This window comes from Glandiceps talaboti, chromosome 18, assembly GCF_964340395.1.
Source record: "Glandiceps talaboti chromosome 18, keGlaTala1.1, whole genome shotgun sequence".
Lineage (NCBI taxonomy): Eukaryota > Metazoa > Hemichordata > Enteropneusta > Spengelidae > Glandiceps > Glandiceps talaboti.
In genome coordinates, this window is record NC_135566.1 from 8,261,597 (window position 1) to 8,289,014 (window position 27,418).

General features: G+C 34.6%; 1 protein-coding gene across 1 annotated transcript; it reads right to left on the reverse strand.

The window, feature by feature from the left end:
• On the reverse strand, positions 1-27,418 carry LOC144449026 (ankyrin repeat domain-containing protein 13D-like). Its single transcript, XM_078139428.1, has 12 exons — positions 27,288-27,418; positions 25,793-25,928; positions 19,000-19,124; positions 17,175-17,220; positions 13,034-13,177; positions 10,863-11,049; positions 10,292-10,440; positions 9,694-9,764; positions 8,794-9,082; positions 7,949-8,259; positions 7,187-7,269; positions 1-6,769 (listed from the first exon to the last, which is right to left on the reverse strand). The coding sequence occupies exons 1-12, from the start codon at positions 27,381-27,383 to the stop codon at positions 6,496-6,498; spliced, it is 1,911 nt and encodes a 636-aa protein (XP_077995554.1). The 5' UTR covers positions 27,384-27,418; the 3' UTR covers positions 1-6,495.

Genomic DNA, 27,418 nt, shown 5'->3' on the forward strand with positions numbered 1-27,418 from the left:
TTCTTGACATTACATTTTCAAATATTAATGAGCTGCAACTGGTGAGATTAGATCTAGCTGACTGAGCAAAAATTGTTCAACAAGCCTAAAAACAGATGTTTTATTTTATTTGTAAACAAACAAACAACAAACAAACAAACATAGCTTCTTCACAATATTTCAAATGTTTTTTTTTCTGCATAGTAACATGCAAATACTGTATATTCATTAAAAGTTTCTTAGTATTATTAAGTAGCAGTTGCTGTTCGCTGAACATTGGACTTCTAAATATGCAAATTAAGAACATGTTCAAAGGCTTGTTGGACAGTACATTATAGCAAACATTTATACCCCTGGCAATAGAATTTTGGATATCACATTTGAATGCACCAAGTACTTGAGACTTGCTTCAGCGTGCATTGTAAATCAATGTCCAAAATGTCATCAGCAAGTATCATATACTGCTTATTAAGCAGTACTTAATTTAACAGACATTCACAGTCCGTTTACATTACAATTAAATATTGTTTTTGTTATTACACCTTTTGAAAGATAAATAGAATAAATACAGCCTATGCAAATAAAAGGTATGTATGGCACCGCACACTAGTTTCCAGTGATAATACAGTAATGATCAAGTAAGCTGAAAGCAACTGCCCCATTTAGATTACAGAGTGAAAAAAAAAATTCCCGAAAAGGTATGTCCATCTTTTTCGTTGGCTTCCTTTCCTGTATAAAAACCTGACAATTCTAACATTCAGGCTACTAGTACATCAGTCTGAACAGGATGCCACCTGGATGTTGCACAAAACATGTAAATAAGAACACCGTGAATACATTGTAGATTAATATGCAAATAAACCAGGGCCAAACTACTCCCTAGCCTATTTTAATACTATCTTTTGGCTCTGTGTATCTTGAAATAATATTCTATGACTTGATGTGTTTGTTATTTTGTTACATCTTTTTAAAATGAAATTTGACAAAATCCTTGCCGAACCAAGGTGCGAAGCATGAAAATTTGAGTAAATGTATCAAACATGAAATGAGATTTGTAAATGTCACACTGATTGACAGAAACCATTGAGTCTTCTAGTATGCTCATTTCATTTCTCCTGCAGTTATCAAGTACAAAAAAACAGCTTGGCATCATTTAGGGTAATACATTATAAGATGTAGCATGCAAACTCAATTGTATTCAATAGTTCAAGATGGCTGAATGAAAGCATGACTCAGAAGCAGAAAAATGACAAAAGATAGGTAAGTTAAACTCTATTCATCTGAATGATACCTTTTACTATAACCAGTGAAAATCTCTTGACTTTGGATATCTCTGAGAACTACTGACATCATTCAGCACTTTCCTTGTTCAATTGTGCCTCCCATTTTAGGTTTATACCATCTCAAAGATATGTAAAGCTGTCCAGTTTAGAGGTAAGACTAAGGAACAGATCCTTGCTCAGTCCTCAATCAGAACCAGTTTTAGTCACCTTGAAGGAAAAATATTGTGAAGTGGTGGTCCCCGGACCAGTGCCTTAAAAAATCCAGTGGTCCTGCTGAAAGAATTAGTGGTCCAAGGTCCCGCTATTGTGAAACATTAAATCTTGCCTATGAATCTGTATATTCAGATGACTTTTTAACATAGTTATTAACAGTAAGGTACTGGTCTGACGGACCAGACAAGGTAAAATTGGTGTGGTCCACCCAAAAAAATAGCTAGTCCCGAACCCAGGACCAGTGGATTTGTTCACCCCTGTGGTCACAGGGTGATTATAACAACACAACAGAGGAACCGCTATCACCCACTTGTGTAATCTACCACATTGATTCAGAAGAACATTAGATTTAGTTTGCGTCTATCTTAGAAATTCTGAAGGCTCGATAACCAGTGTCATAACATAGATTAACTTATTTCAAGGTGACTGTAAAGACTGATACTGCCGAGAATCCTGTCTAAATACTTGTACAATGTTTCACTGGGTAAAAAAAGGTTTAAGATTAAACAGTTTGGATGGGTGCTTTTTGCAATTTGGTAGCACTGTACTATTTGTTGTTGTTGTTGTTGTTGTTGTTGTTGTTGTTGATTTTGTTAGACTTTATTTAAACTCGATAGACTTTTCAGCCAATGGGTCTTCTTACACTATGTACAGAGTATTCCAATTTTACAAAGCAATGTTCACTAGTTATTTATTTATTTACTCTGGTTATGTTATATGAAAGTGAATGAGATGAATAAGTTAGATTAAAACATTGAAAATATACCACATAACATACATAAAATATGATTTCATTAGAAATGAGGTATGGACATCAGAATGAATAAGATTGAAAAAAAAATGCTCCACTCAAATGTTCTGACAGAAGAAATTCATTTGCCATGTTACAGCTGAAAATATGATATTACAAATAGCATTCACGTCACGAAAATGGTGAGTTATATCATCATAAAAACTAAAAAATAAATTCTCTGTAAAATTGTCTGCAATCTAAAACTGGCTAAATGCAACTAACACGCTAAACTACATCTGACATTGCTAGGTTCCACACTGACTACAGTATAACTCTACTATTCTAATACCTACACTCTCATCTACAATACTTCAGCATGCAGTACTGAAACATGACTTTCCACAATGAACTTTAAACTTTTATTTTACATCACTAAGTTCACCACATTGCAGACAATCTTGGTGGGCTATAAAATATACATAGTACAGACAATGAAGTACTGCAACATATACACAACACTGGAATGACCTGCTAGGAACTGTAATCTGTCTTCAGAGATATTTCTCTGCCAAATATGTCCTGCTCAGAATCTTTCTGACGTATTCATTCACTTTCATTTAAACAGTAAATTAGCAATTCAGATGCATACAATGTTGCATTCAAGTGTTGTGTGCCCTGGGCAGGATCAAATATTAGAGTTTGTGGGCACATTTCTGTCATTTGGCTGGGTTATTGACCTGGTCCAACATTCTTTCCACTCAGCTTGCAAAAGTGATACTATCTTTATTACTCCGTTGGCCATGCCCCATTATCTGTACCTATTCACCATGTAGAAAAAAAATCAGCATAAATGAGCATATCACATGTTTATATTTGAGGTTATTTTAATAAAGGGTAAAATAGCTAACAAGGTCACATCATGGGTAAAGTTATCATAATAAACATACTATTGGGTGACTTATTCAACCAATCAACTGTTTCCTCATGGCACAGATAACAAGGCAGGGAAACAATAACAATATTCATAACACCAAGGTTGCAGGCTGACTGGAGCAGTGCTTGACAGGTCAACCATCCAGACAACTACACTACATAGGCGAGCCCTGCAAGTAACACAAACAAAAGCATACATACGTGTATGTGTATTTACTAGATAATAAATGTTTTGAAACATTTATAAACCCTTGTTTGCCCCTTCTATATATTCAACAGGTGTAATTATGTGTATTAAGACAATGCATTGCACTTTATGTGCGTGCTTGTTTGTTTGTTTGTGTGTTTTTGTTTTATATTATATGTATATACTACTGTATCTGTTTTGCTTGAGCCACAAACCCGGCCAGGAGTTTAAAGTTAATTTTTATTTACTTTTCAATGATGATGTATTTACTTAACTAATTCCTTTCCTCACTTGATATGTCAATTTAGTTTTCTCTCCGACTTCTGGCAAATAAATGTGTATAAGGTATACTATACATACAATATCAAATGAAGCATGTACCTTTATTGCAGTACAGTTAGATTTATTAAAACAGCATTTCATTAAGCAAAACAGAGAAGATGTGATTTTCTGACCGTGTGGGCATGATGATTGGCACTATAAAAACTAAATACTGGTGAAAGATTCAACATCATGGAGAAGAGAGAATGTCAGAGAGGACAGATTACAGAGCTGATGACAGGTTCTTGTCTGTGTTACAACATATCTACATAATAATCTAAAACTCTAAAACACTTGGAAACAACTTTGTACAAAATCAGTTCATACTTTGCTCCACTTTTACACAACTTATCCTTACATGAACAATATTTCAACGGCAATTTTTATGCACAAAAATCTTGTACACTTTCTGTAATTATTATCACTTCGTAAATTATTTTTATCACAATGAATCCACGTCCTGCGAGAGCAGCTTTTTCATATTTAAAAAAAAGGCAGAGACAATAAATGTATTCTTTAGGGGGAGGGGGGAATACACCACCTTGGCAACTCTGATAAAAGGGTTGTAAATTATTATCAGAATCTTATTAAATTGACTTTGTTTCATACAAAATTTGAGATTTAATTTACCAGTTACCCTTCCTAAACCCAACCATCACCTCTAACCACACTACATTGCACATGTTATTTGCCATTGTGTGTTCAAACATCAGAAACATCTCTCTTGAAGACACAAATGACAGCTGTTTGTTCGATACAAATTTAAGGCGAAAGAACTTTTTGAGTTGAGATAGACACATCTATTGTCGTTCATGATTATGCAGAGTAGATATTTGACCTGGGTTTTGGTGTGATCAGGTGACAATGACATGCAAAATTGGACTGAATTTTTCATGAATATTGATTAGGAAATAAAGGTATAGATTCTAACACATGTTGGCCTTATATTCATGTATAGAACATTTTTTTCAAATTTGCTGCAAGCAAATACGTGAATTCTTTCTTATGGCAGAGGAGACTGTAGAAATACCGACACTGGTTGTGCTCCACATTTTGCACAAACAAGAGACTGTCAAACACATTCATTGACTGAGCTCCACATGTTTGTACACCCAACACAGTTGAATGTGTGGAGCACCTCCAATGACTGTCTAACAGCCATGCGGCCCGAACTCTGCACTGTTTATCCTAAGGTGTCAGAGGTGTGCACAACAAGGCAGGCTTTTGTTTTAAGTTTTACTCATCACCTCATCTATACTTATTACTTTCATGTTATTGTTCATGTTATTGTTTTCATAAATACATAACTTTATATAATACTAGTTCATATATATAAGAGTTTTGCAACTAACTTATGCCCTGTTGCTTTGAACCCCCTCCCAACTTTTATTTTCTTTAGTTGAAAACGAAATGCATATCAAAGATGTGTTTGTCGTTTTTTATGGTTCAGTTGTCCTGTTAATTTTATAAAACGAGGTAGTGCCAGAGCAATCATTATGAGACACCATCTTTTGGCTGACTTTTTAGTCCTGAGGTAGGCACTCCATCACTGCTTCTCAACTCACAAAATCAAAGGAATTCATCTTCTAATTCATGCATTTCAGTCAGTTTGCTCTCTACAGACACAGAAAACACCACAGATGCACCCCATAGCTCATATCCATTCTAAGGTTTGAAGTATTTATGTAACTCTGGTACTTTGGGCTCCATCTAGCCTTACCAAAATACAAAAAATAAACCTCCAAGACCATTTATTTGGCATGTTTTCATGTTTGGCCAATACAGCTTCAAAACCAGGTATAACCAATGATTACTTGAGTTATGAGGTCACTATACATTTAACTCTGGTACTTACGACTACTACTACTTTCAAAACTTTCACTCCACACTGACAACCTTTCTGAGCCCTTGAAATCACTCCAGACTGCTCATCTGGATGACTCACCACATCACTCCTTGCCAACCCTCCTGAGTCCAGACTGTCCACCTAACTGAACCAATCAAATCACTCCAGAATGCTGACCTTGATGAACTCACCAAATCAATCCAGACTGCCCACATTGATGAACCAATCAAATCACTCCAGACTGTACACCTTGATGAACCAACCAAATCACTCCAGACTGCCCACCTTGATGAACCAATCAAATCACTCCAGACTGTACACCTTGATGAACCAACCAAATCACTCGACTGTCCACCTTGATGAACCAATCACATCACTCCAGACTGCCCACCTTGATGAACCAATCAAATCACTCCAGATGTCAATCTTGATGAACCAATCAAAACACTCCAGACTGTCAACCTTGATGAACCAATCAAATCACTCCAGACTGTCCACCTTGATGAACCAATCAAATCACTCCAGACTGTCCACCTTAATGAACCAATCAAACCACTCCAGACTGTCCATCTTGATGAACCAAACAAACCACTCCAGACTGCCCACCTTGATGAACTCATCACTTTGCTGAGCCAACCTGTCAACCTTTCAAATCCCACCAGATCTCTCCAGACTGCAAACTTTTTTCAAAGCCCATAAAATCACTCTGGACTGCCCACCTTGTTGAACCCACCTCAGGACTCCATGTCCCCAAAAGCAAGTGAGGACATGATGATTGACAGCTGTCACAACAACCAACCAATCAATAGTCATTCTATTATGATTGACACATGCCAATCACAATACTAGTGTCATGGCAATGTAACACTAATTAGATTATTGTAAGTTTTAATATTCCTGACCGTCTTAGCCAAAGTGTTGAAAAACAGCTGTCAACCCCTCCATCTATAAACGTGCACTGTCACAACATAAATATTAACAAATGGTTGTCATGGCAATGTTACTTGTCTTGTAGGGACAGCTTGAGTATTCTTTCAAGCTCTTCTTCTTCTGCTTGCCTCCTCAGATCATCTTCTTTCTGTTGTCTTTGAGATAACTCCATGGCTATCTTGAGTTGCTCGTCCAATTCATTGGCATTTCTTGCACCGATCATTTGTGGTTTTGGTGGAGGTGGTAGTGGCAGTGGCCTTGACACAGTACAATTACTGGTGTCCTCGCCTGTCGCCTCTGTTTGGCTGGATCCCTGAGACATTCTCAGACTCTCTTGAATTGCCCTATCAAAGATAAATGTCAATGTACTTTTGAAATGTTGTCACTATGTAATTCACTGATGCAATTACAGCTGTTAGCCTTATGGCGCTTATGAAATACAGTGTTTGTTGGTCGTACCTCCTAGCCCTCGTCTAGCCTGTTTACTGAACTGTCGAGATACATCATTAGCTGGTCGTATCTTCTAGTCCTCGTATTCTCTGCTTGTAATGATTACATTCTCAAAACTGATAATAATGACTTGAAAATTTTCGCCTAATAGCATAATCGATGACATCGTGGTGTCCCTTCAACCATGCCATGGCAACAAGTCAGACTGTCGTTATTCAAATAAGTCAGTATGGAAATATACACATGTTATGCTACTGGGATGAAATAGTGAACAATGCAAACAAAAACTTGACTGGAATGAATTGAATTACCTTTGTAACATCCTGTCCTCCTGTGCTCTAAAGTTTGTACCATGCGATGGTTTGCTATTATTGAGTGCTTCCCACACAGTCACCTGTAAGTACATAAAACAAGTCAGGTAAAGACTGTTGTGTCTGACTTCAAGAAAGCATACTACAGGCATAGATAGTTTCATCCACATTACCTGTTTAATAAATACAATATAATCAACATAATTACAGATTCAAATAACAGAAACATGAATACTTATAGTCTGTAATTACATATGCCATCGTGAAATAGCGCCCTCACATGATCAATTCATAGAAACTGCTGTTCGGCTACTAAAGGGCACATTTTATGTTCAATGGTGCATTACAATGTGTGATTATTGTGACACAATGTTTGACATCTCTCTTTACAGTACCCCTTATATGCATGTCTTCTGACTTGCTGAGACAATGCATGTCCATGACATGGATCTACACTGAACAATGAATGAGGAACAAGTTTCAATTCAGTGTTTCTATCATAACAGCAATCATTGCAAACTGTATATTTAACTGATGTCAAATCATGAAAGGTCTTTTCAAAACCAAAATGAAGATTACAAAAACACCTTTATTTCAAGTAGTGGTTTCCCATTTAAGCGAGGAAGAGAGTGTTTCCTTGTAGCTGGCCAATGTCATGTAATACCATGATACTTACATAAACTCTATTATAATCTGTTGGCAGTGAACAAGCTAAAAATTCAAGTATGTGTCAGTCTTGGCCATATTTTCATACAGACATACCTGATCATCTTCAGTGCCAGCATCTAAAAGACTCTGTTGAATAGCAAACTGTAGCAAGTCATCATCTTCATCCCTCATCATTGTCATTGGTTCCCGGTAACCATCACCAAGGCGATCATACATGGCTGGTGGTTCAAAACAAGTTGCATCGACAGCGCAAGTGATGGGTGGTCCCACTGCTTCTGAAGTGTGCTCACCATTACTGGCTGCACTACTCTCATGTAAACATAGTACACCACTGACTGCCTCATTAGATGCATCCAAATTACCAAATGTTATACGTGCATTGAGAATATGAAACAAGGGAATTTCTGTAAGAAAGAAGCAGGAAATTAGGTTTAGATTACACTACGTTAAATGTCAGCCTTTTTTTTTACCAATGATTTTTATCACGCATTTTATCCATGATATAACATATACAGAAGTACAATGTAGTATATGCCTAAAAATTTCAAACGTTTGCTGTTACTTTGTTCTAGAAAACTTTAACCCATTGTCAGCTAAAAAAATGAAAAATACAAAAAAAATCAAAGGTTTAATATCATGCAAATTTAAGGGGTCAAAATAAAATAAAATTCACACATTTTCGAGCCAAAATGGAAGCTAAATAAAGTGTAAACCTAATGGGAAAATGAAGATTGGTGATTATTTCCTTGAAAATAAGACTGGGAGCCATTTTTTTTTTATTATTTCAGAAGAACCAGGAATAAGCTTACAGATGGCTAATTCTGGAGAGGTTTTAATGACAGTGATTTTCAGAAAAATTGGCACCCAAGGTGCATTCCAGTTTCTACCTTAATTTGTAAACAGAACACAGCAAACAGATATGTTCTTGTACATCTTACCTATCTTGACTGGAAACCCAGCAGGCAGTTGTAATGTGATAAAATCTCTTAGTTTTGCAAAGTGAGCGTTGCTGATTGCCATCAAGTCAATAATAGGTAGAACTTGTTCCTGAAGGGACAAAGGATGGGCTTCACATAACCACAGATTGGCTTTGAACTTCTGCACCTTAGTACTGACTTCCTTGGGTCTACCAACATCTCGGTCACCAAGGGCAAAGTCTGGGTCAAAGTACTCTTCTGGTTTGATGGCAGTTGGATTGGTTGGGTCGCTGCTTTTTGAGATATTACCCTAGTTTGGAATAAGACATCATATTAATATTGTCATCATTTGAGGCATGTCGATATGATTTAAAAAAAATATAAATTGTATTACTCCAAAGTAAATTGAGAAATTCAAATATAGTCGCTACTTGTGCAGTACCCAAGTCCCTCAGTGTTAAAACTGGAGGAAACTGAAATACCCATGGAAAACCTGTGTTGTTCTGTATGCTCGAACTATCATGGAGTCACCTATGCCTGGCAATGCATAGCACCTGTGGCCTCTATTTGAGTATAATCGTCCCCAACTGTTCACGTCATTTCTCCAGGAGTTCCCCCAAAATTTGCACTCATCTTGTGAGTGAGACCTGGCTGAGTGATACAGCCTACCCATTGAGTCTGTAGAACACTCACCCTGAGTTTGGGTCAATCACAGAAAAATCCCCCATCTCCAATGGGATTGAACTCATGACTTCCCGCCTACTAATCTTGAGCTCTAACCACTACTCCACTCTATAACAACTATGCCACAGGGAACGAGTAATAAAATACAACTTTTAAACAAAACTCTAGATTACCGTTATATTGATAGAAGCTACTGACATTGGTAGTGGAAAGTTAACACATTGAGTTAAAACTCACCCCTGAAGCAGCTTGGTGTTGTTCTGCCATTCCAAGGAAAGACTGCAAGGGATTGTGATTTTTAAAGGTGTCTGTAAAAGAAACCATATCGTGAACTCCGAGATTCATTAAATATAAGAAAGAGGTTGGTCAAATTGTTGATTATTGTCTCTGTGAGAAAGGATATCAATCTATTGGAATGTTTATAACATGTAGATATATGTAGCATGCTAACACATACACACACACATGCATATATCCATCTACCCACACACATATACACATACATTATACAACTCATACATGACACATCACACATATATATTACATTACCACCACCACCACCTCCTCCTCCTCCTCCTCCTCGATGTTAATGGTGGCGGCAACATTATCATCGCCATCGTCATCATCATCATCATCATCATCATCATCATTCATCATCATCATCATCGTCATCATCATCATCATCATCATCATCATCATCATCATCATCATCATCATCATTCATCATCATCATCATCATCATCATCATTCATCATCATCATCATCATCGTCGTCGTCATCATCATCATCATCATCATCACCATCATCATCATCATCATCATCATCATCATCTTACCTTTGGTCCTTTCTTTATCTTCTTCAGTAAGGTGTTCAAGTCTCTGTTTTGTAACTAGCTCCACATTGGAGGCACTAAATACCTTACATTCATAGCCATTTATACCTTCCACTTTATCACTTCTCCAACCCCATATACCACTTTTGTTTCTGTGTACAGTACAAATACCAACATTACAAAGAGACCACAATGGCAGGTCAACTATCTACAAGCTAATTACAGACACAAACTATTAATAACTAACGATATGAACACATTCTTTGGGTTTATCATATTCTTTTCAAGGAAATCAACAATTCCGTATTTTCCAAAAGTCAACAGTTAACAAAATATCGGTGGCCATATTGGATTTGGTGGCCATATTGGATTTCAAAATGGCTTAATTTGATAACATTTTGACAAAATTGCAAAAATTTGTAGTGACACCTAATTTTTTATTCTTGATTTTCACTGAGGATGTTTTTGACTTTTTCTGAACAACTTAATAGCAAAAGTTTAAATGATTTTGAATTCTGAGGTGTATAATGATGAGTGAAAACATCGATGTTGATGGCAAAGTACCGATTCTTACCTTGTGAATGCAATTTTTCCTGTATCAATGAACGTACAGACAACGGGTGATGTGAGTCTGGCAGCTACAGTAGATTCTCTAGGGGTCATCAATGACAGATCAAAATCTGGACGTAGTTGAAGTTTTTCTATAAATACTTGACACCTATCGTGATCAACTTCCATGAACGAAGCCATGTTTTCTCCATCTAGATGGAGAAGTAAAAAACATTATTACCCTGGTAATTAGTTGAGCCTTCCATTTACTAAGATAGACACAAACTAAAACTATTTTGCAATATGTTGATACAACAGTGATAAGTTATTGAATGGAAGTTGGTTTAATCATAGTTTCACAGTGGAGGCATCTCTCTGAAAACTAGTTTATTTAGAGTCCCATGAACTGCTGTTTTGGGACTTCCAATGTTTACACTATGTTGATCACAGGGTGATTAGAATCATAAAACCACTATCACCCACTTGTGTAATGTACCATATTGAAGAACAACAGATTAGTTTGTGTCTATTTTAGTAAACCGAAGGCTGGATTACCAGTGTCGTATTAACCCCATCTAAACAGAAATCGTAACACAATCTTTTCCAGCATTATGGCATCTGCATAATGGGACTCACTTCAAAAACCTTTTGACTCTGTGAGTAGAAGTTTTCATTTGTAACTAGTATTCATTCTCGTATAATTTCTTCATACATAAAGTGGGATCATATCCCGAAATTGACTGACTTTGAGACACCTCTCGGTATCAGTATTTTTGGACAAAGTCTTGGAATCTGAGATCTCTAGGTATATTTAACTAATACTTATTACCAGGGTTACCATCAAAATTATTGTCTACAGTATTGAAATCTATGCAAATTTCAACCAATTTCCTTGGTTACCAAGGATTCAAAATCTTAGCTAATACGGTTTACAAATATAGGATATTGATAGATCCCCCTTAAAATACCATCTGTTGTGACAATTACACATAATCTTGATAATAAAGTATCAATTCCCTCGTGGTGGTATTTTGAGTAACTTGATATAAGATAAACCATGATCAATGCTTTCTCTGAATACCCTCGGGAATCAAACGATAATGACCATAGATATTCAGTCTGACGACTGGACTGATTTACAGAATAACAACAGTAAAATATTACAGGATTTCCCCTTCAAGGTAGAATATCCTATTTATCTGTCTTGGCTTGCATTATTGAAGTCATCTGGGACAAATAGTCATGAATATTTCTTGATTCCTTTATAAACTCTACATCAACGTTTGAATTTCTCACTGCGCTTTGCTCAGGAGATAAAAGACAGCAATATTGATCACATGAGTCATGAATATGCAAATTTATACTTGATGGTTTCTGGTCATAAAGCTTTGACGTAATTAACCCTATGTTCACTGGCTATGACTCTTAAATTCCTGCTTGATATGGTAGGAATGGGAAGTAAATGAAATATGTGTCTACTCTTTACAGTTGTACTGTCACAAAACCATGAATTTCTAATTTGAATTTTTTATGGGCAATAGTCCCTGTTCTTCAGTGGATAACCATTTATCATACCATGTACAAGCCAAGATATTGTCACTGAACAGAAAATATGGATTATATATATCCCTGGTCTTTTTACATCATGACAACCCGTGTCTACGTTATTGGTTCTGCGGTTCTCGAAATATGAGTAAAAAAATTCCAAATCACCATTATTTGCCCGATTTTTTATGGATTATGCTTGAGGGTGTATAGTTATATTATTCTCCAATATTTGTCTTCATTCAGCCAGAAAATACTCGTGACCTAAGGGTTTGTCAGTACTCATCTAGTGACAAGGCCCCTTAGGTCACTCATATTTTCCTTGGCTGAACAAAGAAAAATATCTGGGAATAATATCTAATTGCCAACTAAGTACAAAATTCATGACAATAGTATAGACAGAATTTTGAAAAGTTAAATACATTTATGATATTTTGCTGGAGTTGGGTGTAAATATAATATGTCTCTGTCCTGTCTTATCAAGGGAAATGAAATTGCAAATTTATGTATATTTATATATGATATATGATATTTATATGAAATGCATTGTCAACTATGTAATAAACAAAGCCATTGGTTGATAAGTATTAGTTGTGTAATCATAGTGTTTAGTCAACCAATCAGAACTAATTTGACTACTTTAATACTCACCTTCTCCCTTGAAAATGTAGCTTCTATTTCCTCGTTGCCATGTCATCTGATCAAAGCCTAACAGTGTTGTATCTACTCTGACATTAGCACCACTTTTGTAAACTCTGTAAACATCACTTGGACACATCCTGGACACAAGGGGAACTATGAAGGGCAAGAAATTACATAAACTCAGTAAATATCACTTGGACACATCCTGGACACAAGGGGAACTATGATGGGCAAGAAATTACATAAACTCAGTAAATATCACCGAGACACATCCTGGACACAAGGGGAATTATAATGAAGGGCAAGAAATGACATAAACTCAGTAAATATCACCGGGACACATCCTGGACACAAGGGGAACTATGAAGGGCAAGAAAATACATAAACTCAGTAAATATCACCGGGACACATCCTGGACACAAGGGGAACTATGAAGGGCAAGAAATTACATAAACTCAGTAAATATCACCGGGACACATCCTGGACACAAGGGGAACTATGATGGGCAAGAAATTACATAAACTCAGTAAATATCACCAAGACACATCCTGGACACAAGGGGAATTATAATGAAGGGCAAGAAAAGACAAAATCTCTGTATTTTTATGAGGAGGGAAAAGTTGAGAAAAAGTTCTATCATTGCAAAGTGTTGATGAGTATTAAATTACCAATAACTAAAAAAAAATTAAGTGCCTTAATAGCAATATAGAAACTTTAAAAAAAGACAAGTCCTCAATGAAGACAAGCCCCATCCCCACAAATCCTCAACAGAAACATAAAAAGAAAGCTTGCCCCTCTTACTATTGGCAAATACACTTTTATAGGAGAAGCTATTAGTTGTTATGGGGTAAACAGTAATTTTTGCCAAACAAACATGACTGCCATTTGGTTATATTTGATAATGTTATACTACAGGGATGAACAGAACCCCTTGTACCCCCCCCCCCCTCCCCTTCTTCCCTGAGTGCCACTTGTGGGAAGGGGGTTAAAGTAAATTCAACAACAATGTGAAATAATGACTCAAATTATTGGTAATAACATTCAGATTGGACATAATTGTATATTAGATTGCCTATTAGTATTAGCTTCTACATATCGTATACACAAGTAATAAAATCATGTACTTAGACGGAAACAATTCCTGCTTACCAACAGAGTTTTAATAATGAAAATGTTTCTTAATTTGAGAAAACGATGTGTCTATCACCCCAAAAAAAAGGATTGGATGACTTTTCATTAATAGTTCAGTACCTTGTAGTGACCTTGACCGCTGTTTTACCACTCGTAATATAATTCTATAAATCTGACAGGCATAGTTCATAAACCCACAGCTATGTGTGTTTTGCTATGAATGCTAATGCTGACCTTACCCAATACAGTCATTGATGGAACTAAAATAACCAGTAGAGCCGCACTAAAATGGCTACTCGATCTCCTAATTCCCCTAGGGCTATTTTTTATCAACTGTGTAAATTCTACTTTGGATGAGACTGGATTTTACCATTGTGCCTTTCTAGAGTTACATTAAGTGGCTTTATCTGTTTGAATGTAATTTTAATGTAAAGTCAGTTATAACTGAAATAACCATCTCTGTCTGGTTTGACATAAATTTTAAATGTACATACACACATACATTTGACATAAATCCACATACTTTTTACAGATTAGCTTTAAAACAGATGACTGGCTTCATATGTTACTCTTTGGCAACATTTCAATTTCAATTTTAACATACAATAAATAAATTAATAAATAAATAAATAAATAAATATAAATATATATAGTGCTCAATACAATATTAGTAGCACAGCATTATAGACTTAATCCAAGAAATTACGAGGTCATAAATCATAACGTGGCGTTTCACACGTTTGTGATCTTAAGACGACTATCATTATAATTAATTAGTCATCTGCAGATCGCAAAAGAATAAAACTCTTAGTTACGATACATACATACATACATATATATATATATATATATATATATATATATATATATATATATATATATATATATATATATATATATATATATATATATATATATATATATATATATATAACATTGCATCATATAATTACATTATAAAATATTATATTATATATAGAAGAATTGTGCCATGTATATATTATATATTCAACATTCCAGCTTGTCTTTTATTTATTCCTCAAAACATTTGCAATGTTCAGTCAGAGAAGCAAGCCAACATTGTGTCATTTTTCATTTTAATACCTATCATGTATATGTACCTATATTCAAATACCCATCACCTTCAGGCTTTAAACACAAGGTTTGCTATTAATCACATAATACATGTATCTACACATTTCTGTTGTTGCAGCGGCAAAAAAAATGTATGAGAATTAAAATTAAACAGAATCAAGAATTACATATTCAGAAACTTTGCTTAAGCAATTTACTTCAGCACCTAGAGCTAAATGCTTGAAGAAATTAAGTGCATTATTTAGAAACATATAGTTTATTGTTAATCAAAATAATATATGTAGCTAGATACTTCACACTGATGTTGTTAGAGTTGCAAAAAACCCAAACAAATTCTATGAGACTAAATTAAACGCAATCAAGAATTCTACATTCAGAAACTTTGCTTAAGCAATTTACTTCAGCACCTAGAGCTACATGCTTGAAGAAATTAAGTGTATTATTTACAAACATATAGTTTATTGTTAATCAAAATAATATATGTATCTAGATACTTCACACTGATGTTGTTAGGTTGCAAAAAACCCAAACAAATTCTATGAGACTAAATTTACTACTCCTGCACCGAGAGCTAAATGCTTGAAGAAATTAAGTGTATAATATATTTTCTTTGTTATCATTATTATACTATTCTATAAATTATTTTATTAATAATTTTCCTAAGACTTATTCCATGTATTCACTGCATTTCATGTCATGTATCTAATTTAAATGAACATAAATTTGTGGATTATTATGAATATTTTAGGTCGAGTTGTTAATTATTTAATCACAATGCTTGAAATGTAAGCACACATGGAGACAATTGTATCTTGGCTCATTCGAACAGTCAGCCAATACTTTCATCTTAATATTGCACACATTGCAAGTGTTTTTAATATCTCATATTAATAGTCTATTTATTAATTCTGCTACTTTCTGTATTATCGTGGTACTATTTATATACATATATATATATTTATTATCATTATTATACTATTCTATAAATATATATATATATGTGTGTGTGTACACACACACACCAAAGTATAAATCTACATATATATATGAAAACTCAATTTTTCACTGTGAAAGGTTTCCATTTCGAGTTTTTAACTTCTTATGAACAGTAGAGGAAGAAATAGGACTTGATTATTAGGAGCAGCTTCTTTAAAAGGAAATATAATAGGCCTCCTACTGAGTGTAATTTCCTTACCTAAAAGGATTAGATTATCTTGACATGTACCTTTCCATCAACTGGCGTAAACGATACTATAATTGTGTTATTATGAAGTTTACATTGTGTTCATGTTCTGCAAACACTGTGAGGCAATAAGTAAGCTGCAGACACATTTAGGACTATGAACTTTATGCAAAGCATAAAAACTGTACAGTGTACGAAATACTAATGTTAGTCAATCTATAGTGCTTTCCGCACTGTGCTCAAAGCACTTTACAATTTGTGCTCAAAGCGCTTTACAATTTTTTACCCCTGGCATGGATCTATAGCGGCACAATGACCCTTTACTTCCTCAACTCCCTGGGCTGGGACCATACTTGCAGCCTCTATAGTATAAGTGAATATGTTTAAAGCATTCACATTGCAACCTCTATTCGACCAGGTCCTCAATTATACAGCTGGTTTGACTGAGTCACAGTCATGGTTCAAATCTTGCCCAAAGACTTAAACTATTCAGAGCAGCAAAGGGGCTTGAACCTGCAACCTGCAGATTCAAAGCCAGCCACTCTTACCATTTGACCATTATGACTCCACATGTACTGCTTCTAATACCCTCATGAACATACAATCTATTACAGCCTCTGTAAGCGCATATGATTAAAGTACTGTATTCACATTGCAACCTCTATCCTACCAGGTCCATAACATAATTATGCAGTTGGGTTGACTGAATTTATAAAAAAAAAATTATCCATATCTACTTACCCCAACTTGTGAACTCCCATTTCATCTCCACATAAAAATCAGGTGCCTGTAAAAACAGACAAAATTGTTATTGCATCATTGTTTAAAGATTGATAACAGAAGTGGCAAGCTAAGCATGGTATTGGCTTTGTAGATGTAGGCATCAATGACCACTATTGGCAGTAGAAAGCAAATATCTTTTTCTATTCATCCCTCATATACAGAGCAACACTTCAGTGAACAGCTCTGTTCTCCTGATTAAACTCTGTTGCTTTGTAGAATGTAGACAACTTTTATACCTTCATAAACAAAGGAATAGCAATTGTGCTAATGCTTATTATACCAAGCAAAAGCCAGGTTCAACAAAAAATATGTAATAAAGGCTCTGGTCATTCTACGTCATCACAATGTCATCCTCCACAATGTGTGTCTACCAGTATGTAACGACAATGTGTGTCTATGTCATTGGTTCAGCTGTGTTCAAAATATGAGTCAAAATGCTCATAATTATTTTCCCCACTTTTTAAAAATATTACTGGCAATGGTATAATTATATTATTCCCCAATATTTTTCTTCTTTCAGCTGGAATATACTCATGACCTAGGGTTGTCACTAATCATGTAGCGACTCTTAGTGACAAGGCCCCTTAGGTCACTCATATTTTCCTTGGTGGAATGAAGAAAAATATTAGGGAATAATATCTAACTGTTCACTTAGAGAAAACATCCTATTGAGTTTATTTTGTTTTTGATGTTGACCACGTACAGTATTACATCAGAGCAAATGCCACACTCTAAATACAACATGTAGCTTGCCGGCAGTGCACACTGTTTTAAAATCCATACAGTACAGCAGTGCACACTGTTTTAAAACCCATACATTGTAACACCTCAGATAAAAGTGTCAAAGCCCCTTTTGAAGTGTTACTTTACTTGTCAACAACTTCTCTAGCACCTATTTGCAACAATGACAAGCCTCTAATCTCACTCCATTGTCACAAATAGGTGCTAGAAAATGATTACATCTATACATCACTCACATTCAGCACTCTTTATATCTACAGTTTTACACTTCAAGGACAGAAACTAGACGAAAAAAATCACATTATATAAGAATACTTGTGGGATATATGTGTGAATGATTACATTCAGACCTTGAATACTTGTATCAATAAATTACACCCTATAGTATGTCACAGCAGAATTACACTTTTAATAACTACATGTATGTCGATTTAATACCGGTATCCAGAGGCACATCACAGGAAAAGATTATCAACAGCTTTAACAGTGTATCAATCTCTAACTCAACTAACAGAATACATGAGATATTTCTCCTTGAAACTTATATTGACTGGATGCTTGCTAAGGTTTGAGAACCTGGGACCAGGAAAACAAGAAATAAAGGGGAAAGGAGTCTGGTAAATCTTGCATACATTTTCATAACTTGTACCATAATTTTGCTGAACACAGGTAAAATGGAAGGGAAACTCATATGACACTGAAATGAGCACTAACATTGTCATTTCAAAATAATTATTACCGGTACTTTCTTTATGTGATATGGATTGATGACTGTGCTGAAAACTAAGTGTAACAGTACACAAGCTGTCTATTCTTAATATATTGAAAAATTATTCTATGAATTATAGTATGAATGAATATACACAGGCTGAAATAATCTGAAATACTCACTCTGAAATAGTCTGAAATACAATCTGAAATATAGTCTGAAATATGTATACTCTCAATCTGAAATAAACATACTAATGACTATTATTCTGAAATGCATACACCTCGAAATACTCAGTTTAATAAGTAAATAATCAGCAGATTTCATACTCACAGCACGTAGTTTTTCTAACAGTTCCGGTATACCAGCAACTCTGGCTGAAGCTCTCTGGTAGTCTCTATGCTGTAGAACGATTTTGACAAGCTCTGGATCTCCAGTACTGATGGCTTCCTGCAAAACTAGAAGATATGATAGAAATATACAAATTACAAACACTAGTCTTAAAATTGCAACCTGTATACAATTACGAATATGTGAGAATGTTTTTGTTTTTTAATTCCATACCTCAACGACAAGTATGGACGATAGAATCTGAAGAGGAAAGATTTAGCAAAAATGTCAGCATTTTAAAATATTCAATGGCATTTATGTTTGTTTTTTACCGAGTATTGAATGTTTGATGTCCACATAAATACATGTACAACACATATAATGTAATAAACTCAGACAGAATCTCAGTGTAAGGTTGTATTTCAAACTTATACAACTGCCGACATCTGACTGTGGACAAACAGAACATGTCACAAACAGTGAAAGTAAACAAATGAATTGGATTAATAACACTTGGCCCAGAGTGTTGGAAGTACAGAGACTTGTATTACCGCGGTACACACTATGGTTTGATAAGAACTGTTTTATGGCTTTTTATGTGCATATGAAGTGCCAGGGGAACTGGTCAAAAAACAGCTGTTCTTATCAAATGATGGAATGTAATATAAGTCTCTGTACTTCCACCATGCTGTGCCAAGTGTTATTAATCCAATTCAGATGTTTACTCTCCTGTTTGTAACAGGTTATGTTCATTCACGGCCTGATGTAGGCAGTTGTACATGATACTGTACACAGGATATATACAATGATATAATCATATAGATGCATACATTCACTGATGACACAAATTTTCAAAATCCCACAATCAATCAAGTTCAAGTTGTATTGTATTATTCTGTCATAATACATGGACTTTATGTAAAATATTTATTGTGAATCTCTCTTCTCTGTACACGCATGAAGGCTCGCCAATAGAAATAACATGAGCTGTAAATTCGATACCACACTTTCACGCACTTCAGATTATTCCTATGGGCCACTAGTATAGTGCTATCCCTCACTGAATTTTAAGATCGGGGGTTAGAGATGGTTCAACACCATGCTGGCATACAGGCTAATGGGCTACAGGCATGCATAATGAAATTCACAATATATGTACATGTAAGTTGTAAATTGCATTGTATAGACTATATTTAAACACTTGCATTGTTTTGAATAATACTGTATCCCAGCTATTTCATTTCATGTTGCCAATAAACATCCTAATAACATTGTAATTAATGTTAAAACTTTGTATTTATTGCATTACTGTACTGTATTAAACCCTAATAACATTGCATTACTTTGAATAGTTTAGATGCTATCCATGGTTTTGATCCTTTTCAATCTCTTTCTCACGTCTTCATAAAATGGATTACCACCAACAGCTATATTTAACCCAATTGGCGCTCAATGACATTATCGCATCTACACGAAACTAGAACTAGTAGAAAGACGCGTGGTGGGGCTTAGGTGGCGTTAAGTTGTAAACATAATTTGCACATCAGGATCATGTTTCCTTGAATGAATTACCCAGTTACAAGTGTCTGTCAATATGTGTCGGATTATTACCAACACGACGTTTATCAGCATATGGTCAAGCTAGATTTTCACTTGATGAATATACGCCATGAGCCATTTGACTAGACGTGAGAGAGAAATCAAAAAGGACTGCAGCCACATCTAGCATCTAGACTCAATCTGATTAAAATCCAATGTGGTGAAAGCGGCTAGATGTCCTTATTTACCTCTATTCATCGTGTTGTGACGTTTGTTTTGTTCGGAGTGATCGCCGCCTTCCCACGTGGCGATCACTCCGAACAAAACAAACGTCACAACACGATGAATAGAGGTAAATAAGGACATCTAGCCGCTTTCACCACATCGGATTTTAATCAGATTGCATCTAGACTATAATTTGAATAACATTACATTTTGTTACTGTGCAGTATTGTATTTTTTATTATAATAATAATAATTTATTGCCAGAAATTACAAACATAAAATATATTATGATCTACAGTTCTATCTTCCTATTACACTAAGCTGTGTACCATGAACTATTGGTACACAACAGTTCAAAATAATTGAGCCTGTGGTTGCAGCAGTGAATTAATTTTTGCAAATTTCAACCTCTACTTTGAGTTGAATAAAAGACATTCATGTTCACTGTAAACCTCTATGAACATAAACCTAGTCTATAAATAGATAAAATTACTTGTCTATGGTGAAAGGTTACAAAATCTGATATACTAGTATGTAGTTTAATGGTTTCCAAATTCAGAACACTATCACGTGGGCATTTTTGTTATATTGATTACGTTTGCAGTTTTCATCAATAATATTGCAGAGTAAGGCTCCTTTGGGTCCCGTAACAAATGAAGTTGATATCAAAGTTATCATTTTTTCCATTTAAATGAGAAAATGATGTATGCCGACTTTTCAGGTTAGAGTTACATTTCAATTTTTGTCAAGGCCATTATATTCAGATATTAATCTTTGATATTTATCTTCATTCAACTGATATGAGCGAAATATGAGTGAATTAAAAGGCCTTGTCACTGTGTCAAAGATGAGTAACATAAGGGGCCTTGTCACTATGGGTCAAATAAAAGTATTGACAAAACCCTTATGTCACAAGTGTCTTCTGGCTGAATGAAGAAGTATATATTGGTGAATTAATCATATCTGCACAAGTTTAATTTTACAAAAATAGAGAAAATAACGGTGATTTTGAATGACTACTGAATGTCATATCTAGACTACCAAATTAGCAGTAGTCCACGGCATATAGACTACTGAATGTCATATCTAGACTACGAAATAAGCAGTAGTCCACGGCATATAGACTACTGATTGTCATATCTAGACTACGAAATAAGCAGTAGTCCACGGCATATAGACTACTGAATGTCATATCTAGACTACCAAATAAGCAGTAGTCCACGGCATATAGACTACTGAATGTCATATCTAGACTACCAAATAAGCAGTAGTCCACGGCATATAGACTACTCAATGTCATATCTAGACTACCAAATTAGCAGTAGTCCACGGCATATAGACTACTGAATGTCATATCTAGACTACCAAATAAGCAGTAGTCCACGGCATATAGACTACTGAATGTCATATCTAGACTACCAAATAAGCAGTAGTCCACGGCATATAGACTACTGAATGTCATATCTAGACTACCAAATTAGCAGTAGTCCACGGCATATAGACTACTCAATGTCATATCTAGACTACCAAATTAGCAGTAGTCCACGGCATATAGACTACTGAATGTCATATCTAGACTACCAAATAAGCAGTAGTCCACGGCATATAGACTACTGAATGTCATATCTAGACTACCAAATAAGCAGTAGTCCACGGCATATAGACTACTGAATGTCATATCTAGACTACCAAATTAGCAGTACTCCACAGCATATAGACTACTAAAGACTCAGTGTTTTTGCTAAGTTTGGGGAACCTCGGTAACAGAAAAGGGAATGGGGTAAAAGTTACCATACAATTTATTTGGGAACCTTGGTAAAATTACTGCTGAGCCCCAGCAGATTTGACCTGCTTACCGCCCTAAAAACACTGCAGACTGCTAGAATGTTGTTATGACAGAACAACTCCTCTGTAAAAAATTATCTACATGTTGAATCATTCCCAGCAACTCGCATAAAAGATTCATATGCGAGATAAGAATGACATTTGAAAGTGTCAACAAATTTTAAAGGAAAACACCATCTAGAGTACATTGTATATTTCATCACTTCTTTCATATTGTACAAACTCATTTTTGCATTTAAGTTAGATTTAGTACTTATGTATTATGTATGTTTTGTATGTACTTTTAACTTCAGTGAAAGATAGACTGCAATCAGCATTGCCTTAGTTTCCTTACTTCAGCTAAAGATTATTCTCATGATTCATCTAGTAATATACTTGGCAATTTTATTCATTCAAGCAAATTATATTCAGCAGAATATTATAATAAAATAAAAATAAATCATTATACATTAAACTAATATATAATGTATTTATGAATATTATATGCAATACAGTACAATATAATATAATAACATAACAAAATATAATTTAATACAATATAATATAATATAATATAATATAATGTAATATATAATGTAATATAACATAACATAACAACATAATCTAATATAATCTAATATAATATAATATAATATAACATAATATAATGTAATATAATATAATATAATGTAATGTAATATAATGTAATATAATATAATGTAATGTAATATAATATAATATAATGTAATATAATGTAATATAATATAATGTAATATAATATGTAATATAATATAATGTAATATAGTATAATATAACAAAATATAATATAATCTAATATAATATAATGTAGTGTAATATAATATAATATAATGTAATATAATATAATGTAATGTAATATAATATAATGTAATATAATATATACACAACATAATATAATATAATACAATATAATATAATATAACAACAAAATATAATATAATATAATATAATGTAATATAACATAACATAACATAACATAACAACATAATCTAATATAATATAATATAATATAATATAATATAATGTAATGTAACATAATATAATATAACAAAATATAACAATATAATGATTACATGCAACATGTAGGATCATTAGACTGCTAGATCAACTTTTTCTATAGCTCTGTCAAACAACTATTTTTCACACCTACATGTACATGTTAATCCTAATCTGGCCTCAAAGTTTTGAGTAATAATCAAAACAAGCTTAAATCAATGTGCATTATCATCATCTAACCATATCTCTGTATATTGCCTGACAGAATCAGTACACTAAATTTCCCTTCGACCCAGTAAGGAGTTATCCAGATATGCTAACACAGACAGGCAAATTGACTGATAGACACAGATGTATACTGCCTACGCTTCCATTACTGTCACTAAATATGAAAGCTGACTACTTCGCTTCCCATTCCATCTCAAGCTTGTATGTCAAAACTTAAGACGGATACAATCCTCAGACAGAACATACTATATGCTTCTTCCCAATTATTTCAAATCAATTTGGAAAACACTATGGAAACACTTTAAATTTTCACAATATTTAGTATATATATTGTTGGTTTTGTGATCGAAAAATAATACCCCAGTTACAGATAGTGCGAGTTTACAGAGATATGAGCCAGATTTTTCTGTATTACTTTTGTTTCATATGAAGAATTGTATATCTTATTGTGCTGAAACTTATTTCATTATCAGTAACTATACTAAGAGGTAAGAGATCTCTAGTAAGATAGCTAGGCTAACGATTTGAATGACTCAATGACATATACGTAAAATAGCGAGGGATTGCCGAAAGACTGTGCGTATCATACATATTTTATGTTCCCTGAGAACAATTTAGATAGATAAGAAACTGGCTTCCCATAGACCATTCAATACAAATATAAACAATATAATTTGACCCCTACTGTATACAGACACACACACACTGCCATTGGAACAAACAAGCTATTGAAAATTTTTGCATCACAGGCTCAGATTTGGACACATACATGTGTATAGATTCAAAGTTACAAGTGATTCGTGTGTACACATACAGTGCCTGCTTGTCGGCAGGAATGTGGTGTTGTGTGTGGGAAGCATGTTTCTTATCTCTCTAAATTGTTCTTAGGGAACATAAAATGTGCATGATATTATAAATATTAATAGGAACTTACAAGCTAGATCTGTTGTTTACACACGTTAATATTTGCTAAGTACATGTCGTCGCATCAATGCAATGAGGTCGTATCTGCTAATCAGTTATACAATTCTATAGCAGATATGACTTTATTGAACTGACGCGACGATGTAGTTGCAAATGATAATTTCTAATTTCAATCAATATTGAATGCTAACTGGGCTTCTTTTACTTTTAGCTCTGTAGGAAGCATGATACCCAGTACATGTATTTCACGCTAGCTGACACTTCATACTAGAATAAAGACACTTCTCACCTTTGTAGAAATTCTACCCTATTACTCATAGCTTAAGGGCATGACCTTTGGTGATGCTTTATGTCAGGGTAAAAATATTTTCTCCTTATTTCTAGTGTTATTAAAAATTCTCCATCATTACGACATAAAAAAACGTAATAGTACATCAACTGTATACAATAACAGTTGGAGAAGGCTGAGTGACTTAGTTGGAATATACTACTATGTAAATTATTTAATAATTTTTCCTCCGAGTTCGGAAATACTATTATTTGATTCCAGAGCAAGGGAATATTTCTTGATAGTAACATAATACTGGTAGTATGTTAAGGCCAATTTGATGTGACACTGACACACAAAATTTCTAGTGACGCACCAAAATTTGATGTCTCCCTATCTCTTAATATGTGGTGACTCACAAGAAATGCCAGTTGTTCTCATTTTGACTCACAACAACAAAATTTGGCTATCATTAAAAGGCACACTGGATATGAGATAATATCGTCATCAGGGGATGGAGAATGTACCAATGTAAAGCCCTCTACCAATAACCATTCAGTATCTATCACCTCTCTAAATTACAGCAAATGTTGGTACCTGTACGAGTACTTCCCCAAGAGGTACAGATATATAATAATTATAATTGTTCAATAGAATTGGCAATGATCAGAATGTTACTTGATTATTTTTTAACAATTAAAACATGCTCTAAAATGGCTGCAGTACAATTTGATTCCTGGGTGATTCTCTTACCTGTCCATCCCTGTTTGTTTTCTGTGTTGACAACTGCTTTATGTCTGAGAAGGACTCTGGTGCTTTCAAGGTGACCCAATGCCACTGCTAGATGTAATGCTGTTCTCCCTCTAGGATCTACTGCTTCTACATTATGCTGACAAATAAAGATTGAATATCATGACATTACAATGTCATACAAGTTATAATAATAATATACATCTGTGTGGGGGTGGGGTGGTGTGTGAGTGTGTGCATGAGTATGAAAGTGTGTATGTGTGTGTGTGTGAGTGTGTGTGTGTGTGTGTGTGTGTGTGTGTGTGTGTGAGAGAGAGAGACTGAGTTAGTGTTTCAGGTTGTGTTTCTGTTTAACATTTTATTAATAATATACGTGAGTGCATTGTTTGCGTGAGTGTGTGTGTGTGTGTGTGTGTGTGTGTGTGTGTGTGTGTGTGTGTGTGTGTGTGTGTGCGCGCACTTGTCTTGCAGTTTGGTCCATGAGAGAAGATGAGTTCTCATTACCTGCAATAGAATTTTACCACCAAGGTGAATCATAAATATAACAATCAATCATCGATTTCTTGGTCGACACAACTCCACAAGCAACACATGCATTACAATATGCATGCATGAGAATAAATCAACCTTGTTCTATTTTGACCCTTTGGTATGAGGTCAAATACTATTGCAGGTACCGAGAATTTATTGAAGGACAGACATTACCCAGAGACAAACTGGAATGTCACACTAACACATCCATCCTACTCACATTATAATTTCCTTTCTTACATGTGACTGTTTAACAGAAGTAATAGCAACGTACTAGTATGTTGATCATAATGCAAATTAAACGAGATAATTATCATGCTTCATTGACCATATCATTTTTTTTTAAATTTGCATTATAATAAAAACAGCAATCATGTATTCATCTGCTATCATAACACCTTAAGGAGAAATAGCAGTGTACAACATGTCGCCATCAGTGACGGCTACGACTACATAGCTGTTTGTCGAATGACATAATCCCTGAGTGAATATGACTCATCTTAACACTGTCAAATATGAACTCCGAGGAATATGATTAACTTTAATCACATGGAACATTTGACCTGAGAGTGACATTATTTTTTTCACTTTGTCAATAGATCTTACACTACTGTGTATTTCATTTTGAAAATTCTGTAGTGATCTTAGAATGGTAAGATGTCTCTATTCAAACGTATTGTACATCTTTGATTTAATGGTTTCACTTTCAGTCACTGACTGCTACTATCTCTATTGAACATCGAAGTCCTCAAATGCCTATTGCAGCATATTTTATACAACAGAGTAAAAGCCGGATAGCCTTTATGTCGATAAATAATAAAGGACCTTTGGATGGAAAATTATTACTTTATCATCAAAAACGTCCGCACAATCCCGGCAAACAAGTGCGCGTGCGAAAAACGTTTGCATGATCAGCAAAACGCACGAAACCCCAGGTGCGAGATGACCCATAAAATGACCTATTTACCTCATCTTTGATCAAAGTTCTTTCAAGATCTTCATAGCTATTATGCCAGACAAGCCAATGCAGTGGGAAAACCTCCGTCGGTTTGCTTTTCAGCATTATTTTGCTGCAAAATGACAAAATTTTCACCAAAC